Source organism: Chionomys nivalis, chromosome 19, assembly GCF_950005125.1.
Source record: "Chionomys nivalis chromosome 19, mChiNiv1.1, whole genome shotgun sequence".
Taxonomy (NCBI): Eukaryota; Metazoa; Chordata; class Mammalia; order Rodentia; family Cricetidae; genus Chionomys; species Chionomys nivalis.
In genome coordinates, this window is record NC_080104.1 from 58,471,784 (window position 1) to 58,483,223 (window position 11,440).

At 45.7% G+C, this 11,440-nt stretch overlaps 1 protein-coding gene across 2 annotated transcripts in view; it reads right to left on the minus strand.

Annotated features, from left to right (window-relative positions):
• The window catches only part of Cmtr1 (cap methyltransferase 1), a 45,760-nt gene extending 34,576 nt beyond the window's left edge, over nucleotides 1-11,184 (minus strand). For both annotated transcript variants that reach the window (XM_057794685.1, XM_057794684.1), the window contains exons 1-2: nucleotides 11,047-11,184; nucleotides 8,481-8,615 (exon numbers count right to left, since the gene is read on the minus strand). In XM_057794685.1, the coding sequence (XP_057650668.1) occupies nucleotides 8,481-8,610 (130 nt within the window). In that variant the 5' untranslated portion in view covers nucleotides 8,611-8,615; nucleotides 11,047-11,184. The remainder of the gene's footprint in view (nucleotides 1-8,480; nucleotides 8,616-11,046) is intronic.
• Nucleotides 11,185-11,440: the final 256 nt, after the last annotated feature.

Sequence of the window (11,440 nt, forward strand, 5' to 3'; positions counted from 1 at the left end):
GTCTGCTAAAGAAACAAGATGGCTTCTGAGTAACTGTTTATGCCCATAGAGCAACACTGCTGTCAGCTTCGGGCAGATGAGCTTCTCTCTGCAGTGCATAGTGGTAATGGCAGAGGCCCAGAACTGGTCAAAGTGAAAATAAGTGACTCGTTAGCCACGGGGTTAGAGAGATGGCCCAGTAGTTAAGAGAATACACTGCTCTTCCAGAGAACCAGAATTAGGTTCCCAGCACCCACAAAGAGGAGCCCACGATTTCCTGTAACTCCAAGAGACCCAACACCTCCTTCTAGATTCAGAAGGAACCTGCATTCACATGCACATACCCACACAGAGAATCATTTTTTAATCTTTTAAAATAATTTAAATGTCCAACTAAAAATAGGAAAGCTCTGTCATTCCTTCCAAGGTTCAGAGCATATCCTGAAAGAAGGGGCGGAAAGGATGTGGAGTCAGGAGGGGAAAGGTGTGGAGCTCTCACTTCAGGCTGAGACAGTTGCTGTACTCTTGAACTACAGCAGTGATTACCTGCACAAGACAGGGTCCATCAGCATCTGTCATAGGAGGGGGGTTGTTCATGGGGCCCCTCCCTGAGGATGTATACACAGCCAATGAATGGTTGATGGGGAGGGAGAGCCACTTCTTCAGTGGTGTGGCCACTGGTAAGGTACCCACAACTCCTGTAAACAAACCCTTACCCATGAGCATGTAATCAATCCTAAGGAGACACCCTGGGGGTGTCTGTCTATTTTTGTCACTGAGTCTCTCCATAAAAGTAGAAGGGGGCTAGCTAGTCGGGATCAGGCAAAGAGGGAAGAGAGTCATGGGGGTGAATGTGTGAATATGATCAAAATGCATTATATACATGTATGAAACTACCATAACAAAATTTATTATAAATACATGCTTTAAAAAAAGATAACCACTTAAAAGGGCACTGGAGAGAGGGCTCGGTGGTTAAGAGCTCTTGCAGCTCTTGAAGCAGATCCAGATTCAATTCCCAACACCCACATGGCAGCTTACCCATCTTTAATTCCAGTTCTAGGAGATTTGGCACCCTCTTCTGACCACCATGTGCACAGAGATGGTATATATACATATATGTAGGCACATAAAAACTTTTTTTTTTTTTCAGTTTTTCGAGACAGAGTTTCTCTGTAGGTTTGTAGCCTATCCTGGAACTAGCTCTTGTAGACCAGACTAGCCTTGAACTCACAGAGATCCACCTGCCTCTGCCTCCCAAGTGATGGGATTAAAGACCTGCGCCACCACCACCCGGCAAATCAAATCTTTTTAAAATTTAAATAATAATAACCACTGGGGTATATAACTCTGTGTAGAGTGCTTAGCCAGCATACATGATGTCTACTCTTGGGTAGAAAATATAATTATGCATTTTAATTTCTTGTACTTGCATTGTAATTGAGATTTGAAAGCTAAGATACATAAAAACAATGAAACCGACGACCCTGAAAGTGCCGATGCACACACACACAGGGACTGGGGCCTGGAAACAGAATGGAAAATGACGGTGTGGGACAAACCTGATCTAGTTTTCTATCACAAAGAGCAGAATGAAACAGCTCGGGTTTTGTTTCAAGATTTCTATCTTTAAATCATGTGTATGTGTGAGTGCATATGCACATGTGAGGACAGGTGTGTGTGCGCATGTGCACATGTGAGGACAGACAGGTGCTCTCAGAGTCCAGAAGAGGTGTCAGATGCCAAGGAGCAACAGGCATAGGCCTTTGTGAGCCATCGGACAGGTATAGGGCACTCAGCAATCTCTGCAGTCCTTTTCTTACACTTTTTCCCCCCCGAGACAGGGTTTCTCTGTAGGTTTGGAGCCTATCCTAGAACTAGCTCTTGTAGACCAAACACTGGCCTTGAACTCACAGAGATCCACCTGCCTCTGCCTCCCGAGTGCTGGGATTAAAGACTTGCGCCACCACCACCCGGCTAAATCAAATTTCTTTATAATAATTTTTTTTACATTATTTGTTGTGTGGTGACGGTTTTAGTCAGGGGTTGTGTGACAGCATGCTGGTGGGAATGCAAGCTGGTACAACCCCTTTGGATGTCAGAGTGTGACAATTGCTCTACCACTTTTGGGTATATATCCAAAGGATGCTCAATTGTGCCACAAGGACATGTGCTCAACTATGTTCACAGCAGCTTTGTCATAGCCAGAACCTGGAAACAACCTAAATGCCCCTCGACTGAAGAATGGATAAGGAAAATGTGGTACATTTACACAATGAAATACTACACAGCAGAAAAAAATATCGACAGCTTGAATTTCACAGGAAAATGGATGGAGCTAGAAAACATTATTTTGAGTGAGGTAACCCAGACACAGAAAGACAATTATCACATGTACTCACTCATAGGTGGTTTTTAAACATAAAGCAAAGAAAGCCAGCCTACAAACCACAATCCCAGAGAGCTTAGACAACAATGAGGACACGAACAGAGACTTACATAGATCTAATCTACATGGGAAGTAGAAAGTAGAAAAAGACAAAATCTCATGAGTAAATTGAAAGCATGGGGACCTTGGGAAAGGGTTGAAGGGGAGGGGAGAGGCATTGAGGGGAGCAGAGAAAAATGAAGAGCTCAATAAATCTCAATTAAAAAAAGAAAAAGAAAAAAGCTGGGCAGTGATGGCGCATGCCTTTAATTACAGCACTTGGGAGGCAGAGGCAGGCGGATCTCTGTGAGTTTGAGGCCAGCCTGGTCTACAATGTGAGTTCCAGGAAATCCAGGGTTGTTACATAGAAACCCTGTCTTGAAAAAGAACACAAAACAAACAAAAAACAACAACAAAAGGCCCATTGCTTGTCTAGGTCAGACAACTCCTTTGGTTCAGAACCTGTTCTTGATAGGTCCAATACTAAGTAAAATAGGACACTTTCTATGAAAAAATAACTGTCAGAGAACTTTGAAATTTAACAGATAAATGTGCATTTTTTTTTCTTTTTTTTGGTTTTTCGAGACAGGGTTTCTCTGTGGTTTTGGAGCCTATCCTGGAACTAGCTCTTGTAGACCAGGCTGGTCTCGAATAAATGTGCATTTTTAAAGAATAAAACATTCTGAAAAAAAAAAACAGCACTCGAAATATACTCAAAATTGTGTTTTCTAAACCAGAAGGAATTTTAGTTTAAGAGCATGAAGTCTGTCCCTTCCTATTAAGATGGCTGCCCAATTTTCTTAGTAAGTATCTCACTTATATCCATCAATGCAGCACACGTCACAGTGGCAGAGAGTGCTACTCAAAAAGAAAGGACAGAACATTAACAATGAGTAACCATGGAAACGGAGAGGTGAGGCAGTATTTATTTTCTGTTTTGTACTTTGCTGCGAAAACTGGGGGAGGGAGGGACACACACCACGCCGCTATAACGAATCACCATTCCAAGCTCTGAGAAGAGATTGGTTTCTTTCCAGAGAAATCAGGCAGCAGCTCTGAGAGGCGAGGCCTTCTGACAGATCAAGATGCTTCCCAGGCTGCAATCTGTCATCTCCCATGTGGAGAAGAGAGAGCTCTGCAGCAGAGCCCACACATTAAGGAATGGTGCTCCAAAGTGCAGATTCTCTTTCTAAGGTGCCTCCATTCCTTTAACCAGAACCGCTCAGGAGTAAAAGGCGGGGCAGAGAACGTGCCCTGATGGCTCTTCTGGGAAATCTGTTGATTCAGGCTTAGTTAGAAGCTGCAGTGCTGTAGCAGTCTTGTTCCTTTTACTAGCCTTGTAGACATGCACAGCCTACCCTGAGAGCATCTTTTGAAAGGTGGTTGTGCGTGCTCCAGCTCTAAGGAGCCAGGAGGATCCTTCAGGATCCAGTAGTGAGAGGGGTGTGGCACACATCCCACAGCCAGATGTTCAGGGTTCTCACCACCTTTAGAACAGTAAGATGAGTATGCCAAGGTTAAAAATGAAAGTGAAAACCCAAAGAGAGGCAGCTCCAACCAATCCCAGCCAAGGTGAGAAGCACACAGATACCGAATAAAATATGAATTTTAATGAGCACCATATCCTACCTAACAAGTGCTAGGGAATACACTCATTCTTGCTTTAAAGATGCCATTTCTCCTTCATGCCAAACAAATAGTAACTCATTAGAGCAATTTAAACAGACACTGATTAAAGAGAGTTTTTGATTTAAGGCCATGAATCTGGACTGACAGGAAAGCAATCATGTTTCAGGGCAAAAGCCTATTGAGGGAAGAATTAAACCTGGTGGAGGGAAAGCTGCTTTTAATGTGCTGCTGGTTGGTTTGCCACTTCCAAACCAACCAGCTACAAGAGGATCCTGAGCCCACACTACATGCACACTGGGGGAAAAAAAAGACATTTTCCTGGGATCTAGACCAATTTTCCTGTTAGAAGCAGCTAAAAAGAACAAGATGCTGCCAAGTACCTCTCTTACTGCAAGAAGGTTATCTGACTGAGCTTCTAAGACTTTATTTACACTTGAAAATGCTTTCAAACTCCTCTAGAACACCTGGAAGAGACTGATGCCAAGATGCCCATGATAATATCCCTTTCTTCTTTTCCTCGGCTAAATGTCAAGCTGTTGAGTTGGCAATGATCTACCTGAGAAAAATGTCAAACAAACTGATTAAATAGATCTGCTAATGAATCATCACATTGATCCAGCAAAGGAAGAAAACACTAGGTCCAGACAGGAATAGTCAGTACTATTTTTCTATTTTCTGATTGTTCCCAAAGGGCATTTCTCAAATCTAGCTGAACTGTACATGAGTAGATGGAAACATCCCTGCTGTAACTCAACAGCCTGAAGAGGAGAGCCTCACATGCAACTCAGGAAACAGCAAGCTTGACAGAGCACTGTCACGGAGACGCCTAAGAGGAGCTGATACAGAACACAGTCCAAAAGACGGAGGAGAGGAGGGATGGGCAAAGGAAAGACGCCAGGAGTTTCATATTCTTAGAAAGATGACACCATGACCTTTTCTCAGTCCTCTCTAGAAACTATGGACTAAGTAGTTTACTCCATTGCCAGGCATGCAAGAGAGCAGGAACCACGGAGCAGCCAGGCTCACCTTGTCCTGTCACTGTTTCACTGGGAGGCTGCTCTCTCTTACAGTAACTAACCTGGAAATATGTAGCTATGTTGGTTTGCCTCTGCCTTCTGCCTTGTTTTCTACAACTGAAAAAACAACCAACTGGTCTACTGTCAGACACACATGAAGCTGGCCAGTCCCAATCTCCACTCTCTACACACGGCAGCAATAGTCAGTCCCGAGTCATGAAGCTACTTCCAGAAAAGGTTAAAGCTATTTTGTAAAAGTAAGGGCATATGCCAGGCCAGTAATTGTTATATGATTTTTTTTTTTTAAACTCTTTTGGGTTCCCTTTGGCAGGGGGCCTGCCACCCAGTTCCCAAATAAATCTCACATGAAGGCTTATTCACATGAATGCCTGGTCTTGTTTCTTGCTAGCCTTTTTGTTTGTTTGTTTGTTTTGGTTTTTTTGTTTTTCGAGACAGGGTCTCTCTGTAGCTTTGGAGCTTGTCCTAGAACTAGCTCTTGTAGTCCAGGCTGGCCTCGAACTCAGAGATCTGCCCACCTCTGCCTCTCGAGTGCTGGGATTAAAGGTATGCGCCACCACCGCTTGGCTTGCTAGCTTTTCTTAAATTAACCCATCTACCTTTTCCCTCTGGTATTCTGTATATCTTACTTTCTTTCTTACTCAGTGGCTGCCTGGGAGACTGGGTGGCTGGCCCCTGATGTCCTCCTCGTTCTCTCTCCCACCAGATTTCTCCTTCTACATTTATTCTCTCTGCCTGCCAGGCCAGCCTATCCTTGCTATTGGCCGTTCATCTCTTTATTAGACCATCAGGTGTGTTAGACAAGCACAGTAACACAGCTTCACAGAGTTAAACAAATGCTATGTAAATAAAATCATACACCTGAAAATAATATTCCCCAACAGGTAATCGCACTTCACAGACACATTTTTAAAAGTTTAAAATGTCTGGGCTGGAGAGATGGTTAAGACACTGGATGCTCTTTCAGGTCCTGAGTTCAATTCCCAGAAACCACACGGTGGCTCACAACCATCTGGTGCCCTCTTCTGGGGTGCAGGCATACATGCAAGCAAAACACTGTATACATAAAAAATAAATCTTTAAAAAAAAAAAAAAGTTTAAAATGTCAATCATAGGCCAGACAGCACAGGCCATTTATCCAGCACTCAGGGGGGAGCAGAGGCAGGCAAATCTCTGAGTTAGAGGTCAGCCTGGCTACAGAGCAAGTTCCAGGACAGGCTCCAACAGATTTCTACAGAGAGAAACCCCATCTCAAAAAAACCAAAAAACCCAAAACTGTCAATCAGACTCGTTTCCTCAACGTTATATACTCACCATCCTCACCAGGGAGCTGTTCTCTCACTTTTCCAAAGATCCACTGAGCACTAGACACTTACGACCAAGCATACGCTCCCTTGTCCCTCGTAGACCTCTCCATACCCAAGGGGACCTATAGATGTTCTTGTTTCTTTCTTTCCACTTACTGACCCTGGTCACATATAGACTTTCTCTTTCTATCCTGAAATCACTCAAGACTTTGTTTTGTTTTTCAAAACAGGGTTTCTGTGTAGCCCTGGCTGTCCTGGAACTCGCTCTGCAGATCAGGCTGCCCTCACAATCAGAGAACCATTTGCCTCTGCCTGTCACCACTGCCCGCTCAGCTACCCCTTACGCCTTTTTACAATTGTTTTGTGGACAGGTCCCACAACATTGCTCAGGCTGGTCTCAATCTCTTCACCTCAAGTGATCTCTCTGGTATCAACACCCCAGACAGACAGGAACCAGGCATATGTGACCATGTGCAACGCCACTGAGTTTTTGAAGGCAGCCCTACCTGCTTACAAGGTCATGAGAGCCTCTGACCAGACTATATCACACCTGTGCCAAAGATACATTAGACTCAGACAGAGCTGGAGAAGTGGCTCAGCGGTTAAGAGCACTGACAGCTCTTCAAGAGGACCTGGATTAAATTCCCAGCACCCATATGGCAGCTCACAACTATAACTCCAGTTCCAATGGATCAGACACCCTCACACTAACGCATATAAAATAAAGTTAGATATAAAAAAAGGGAAAAAAGATACACTAGGCTCACCACCTATCAAGTTTTTCTCTGGGCAGCTTTACTAGTACAGCGAATATGTAACTGTCCTTCTGTGAGCCTACACTAGTAAATAAACCAACACCCAAAAAGGAAGTATCACACCCTTTTAGTCACCAATCTGTTACAAAATTTCATTCCAGTTTACCAGTGATCACACAAAGCAAGCAAAAGGCAAGCCTGCTAGTGTACTGGGTTGGATATAGTGTGTTCCTTCAAAATTCCTGTCACATACAAACTAAGAAGGAATTTTATTTGGAAATAGGGTCTTTGCAGATATAATCATGTTAAAGTAACTCTAAAGTGGCGTAAGTCCTAACCCAACACCTGCCATCCTCCTAGTAGGGAAATGTGGACACAGACACAGGAAGCAGAGGCAGAAACTGGAGACACAACTACCACGAGAGCCATATGCTACCAAGGACTGCCAGTGAGCCGCCAGACATTACAGGAGTAAGGAGGGGAAGTGTTTCCCAAGAGCCTTCATAGGGAACATGCAGCCCTACTGAGAGTCTGGTTGAGACTGCTACTCTCCAGAAGTGAGAGGACAAAGTTCTGTTGTAAACAGTGCAGTTCTCAGAAATGAATGGAAGCATAGTACCATATACATTTAATCCCAGCACTTACGAGACAGAAACAGGAGGATCTCTGTGAGTTTAAGGCCAGTCTTGTCTACATAATGAATTCCAGGACAATCAGAAAATTATCTCAAAAAATAACAATAAGTAAATGAAAGAGGAAAAAGGAAAAATAAATGAATAGAGCTATCTAATAGAGTATGTCTAATTGCCTGACTATGAAGTGATTTCAGGCACTGTGCATGTTCACAATGTTAACCTACAGGCAAAGCAAAGTTTCTTTTAACTAAACCAACCAAATCTTTATGCCGAATATAAACAGCAATCAGAGTGATGCTCCACCACAGCTGGGTATTTCTAATTACAGCTGCAGGAACTGAGAAATCTGTATGCAAGGACCAGAGTCAGACAGGCAGCTGCAACCCACATCTATGCTCCAAAATTATTTATAGCTATTAAAACCATGGCACTCAAATTTACCACTTCTACCTGACTTAAGGCAGTGAGGATGCCATCTGTTGAAGGACTAGTAACAGAATTAAGGTACTTCTGGACACGACCATACACCCCTTTTTTAAATTTAAAACAAGTTTCCCTACTCTTAGTAGGAGAATAATAGCAGAATGGAAGTTTATTTCTGTCAAATTTCTAATTTTGTCCAAGGGGCAGTAAACTATAGTCTGCTCAATTCAAGCACTAAGGCTTCAAACCACCAGATGGCCAGTGGCCTCAGATCACATAGCCCAGCATACCTTTTGCTGCATGATTGACAGAGGAGAGAGGTTCATCATCAGATGTAGAGCTGAGGTGCCGGGTAAATTCCCCAATTCGCTTCTGTTTCTTGAGGGGGGCAGTACATTCTGGGTCAGTTCTCCTCTTCATTGTTACTACAACCACAAATCCCATCAGTCAGCTCTTGGGTTGTAACTACAGAGAATTAAGTAAGGATCCCCAAGTGTCAACAGCCATCAGTTAGGTGCATATCTTAGGGCCTCTTCCTCCAGGTAAGGTCTAGGAAAGGATGGCCAAGCTCTGGATTTCAGGAACATTGGTCAGTTTTACCAGGAAACAAGGTGATCTCAGACTTAAAAACCCAGGGGCCACTGGTGTCAGATACCAAAAAGTTAGATGAATTCAACAAGAGAGGAAAAAAAGCCTTTGAGTACTTGTTACTCTGTCCTTTTAAGGCAATAGTGGCTATTCATGCCAGTGTGCACTGGAAATAAACTACAGAACCTACTAAATAACAGCCACCAGTATTTGCAAGAACCACCATACAATGATTTTTTTCAATCATTTTTGCCAGAAAAACTAAGATATTAGAAACTGTGACAAAAATGCTGGAATTTAGTTTATTTCATGTCTGGAATATGGAAGTGCTAGTGTAAGGCATGGATGCATTAGCTGGTTAGACCAAGAGTGGGAAAACCCTGGGACAACAGGTAGCTAGCTGTCAGGGTCCTGGGATACAAAGACACTAAGTTTTTCCTTTTTAAAAATTTTGATTTTTTGACATTAATTTTAAGACTAGGACTACATCTCCCATGATAAAAAGCGGAGTGCTGGGTGTGGCTAGTGTATGCCTGTGTCTCAGCACTCAAACTCAGAGTCTGAGAGAACTTGCAGCAAAACACCAAGGACGTGAGGATGTAGCTCACTGAGAGAGCCCTGCCCTGTGTGTGCAAGGCTGTGGATTTCAGTCCAGCAATGCAAGGGTGGAAATAAAAGAACATGAAGCTGCAAGCAGTCAGTGCCATGATGGCAATGAGCAGGTGTAAGCAAGAAGAAAGCACAAAGTTTAAAATAAAAACAAACTGCTGAGGAGCTGGAGGCGTGGCTCAACAGGTCCGAGTGTGTGCAGGCCCTGAATTCAATTCCCCACCCTCACTCTGTACAGCTCACAAATGCTAGTCCCAGGGAAGCAGACTCCTCTGACCTCTTCAGGCAACCACACACGCTCGCACATGCCCACAACTTAAAATAGTAAAAATATTTTTTACAAAAATGGATGGAATGAAATGATCACGAGATCCTCAGGAGTGTATCCACAAATAGGGCTCAGGGAGGAGAAAAAGACAAAGTCAGGGGGCTGGAGAGATGGCTCAGTGGTTAAGAACATTGCCTGCTCTTCCAAAGGTTCTGTGTTCAATTCCCAGCAACCACATGTACAACCATCTGTAATGAGGGCTGGTGCCCTCTTCTGGCCTGCAGACATACACACAGACAGAATATTGTATACATAATAAACACTTTTTTTAAAAAAAGACAAAGTCAGAGGTAAACTGACATCTTGGGGGAAAGGCGTCTGCGGCGTGTAGTCAGACACGGTGGTTTGAAGAGCAAATTTTCACTGTGAACTGACTACTCAGTAAAACCATACAAAAGTCAGACCCAGTCCAACTTATTTCAAAACATTTGCTGGGGGGCAAAAAAAAAAAAAAAAAGGGAATGGGTTTCTAGCAACAGCAGCCGAAGTAAGAAAGTCATGAAACTGGAAGGGGATTAGTGATCCTCCCCGCCACCCCAAACCTAGCAAAACACTGGATCCCGTTTCCGTGCCCAAGGACGAACCGGTGGACCCAACAGTCAGTCATCCCTATCCCGGGAGGCAACTTCTTAAGTGACCCAGGCAGCGCCTATCAGAGGGAAGCAGGAAGACCAGGAGACTCAACAAACAGAAAGCAAGGCCTCCCGGAGCCGCGTTTCACTTGACATCTTAGGCCGCCAGAAAGGGCCCACAGGGAAGCCTTCGGGGAGCTCGGCAGAGCCTTCCTCGGGCCACAGCACGCAAAAGTGGGGAGCCTGGGCGCGCGGCCAGCTCGGTGTGGAAGGCAAGGCGGCAGATACGAACGTCTCCTCCACCACAGCGCCTTCGAGTGGGGACTTCGCGGGGCATCCAATCCAACCTCTCCTTCTCCCCGCCAGGGGAAGGCCACGGGGCTAGCAAGCCACCCACAAAGGCAGGCGCGCTCGGACCGGGCACTTGTGGGTGCATGGCACCGAGGCCTGCTTCCTCCCCTCCGCGGGGTTCAGACGCTCTCTGAGCCTCCGCGCCCCGGGCCGGGCTTCGCACCGGGGCGGGAAGGGAACGCGGGGGGGTGGGGTGGGGGGAAGCTTCTCGTTTGGGAACGTCAGGTGTGAGACTGTGTGCGCGGCGAGCAGCGGCAGCGGCAGCCCGGGCTCAGAGGATGCTGGCGAGAAGGGGGCAGGAGCGGAGAGAAGCTACTAGAAGGCGGGCAGAGTCGCCGCCACAAGGGAAGGATGCTGCGCCCGCGCGCCCGCCCACTCGCTCCCCCCGGGCCGCGCGCCGGCACTCACGCTGAGGGGATGGGGCGAGCTGCCGGCGAGCGGAGACGAGGGGTCAGGCCGTCACTATCGCCGCCGAGCCTGGCCCTGCAACCTCCTCCTCCTCCTCCTCCTCCCTCACTTTCGTTTCCTCACCTGGCTGGCCAGCTGCGCCGTCGCACTAAGAACCCGCCCTGCGGGCGGCGCCGCTTGATAACGTCACGAGCCCGCCAGCCCCGCCCCCGCCGGGTTCAGACTTGGGCCCTGGGAAAAGCCCGAGTCAGGCGGCGCTGGGCGCACGAGGCGCCTGCGCGGAAGGGTGACCTTGCATAAGAAACTCTCTAGGGAAGAGAAATCAATCCTTCATCTCAGTTTACTTCATTTTGTTGGGTACTTGAAGAGATAAACTCCCAAGATGCCTGAATAA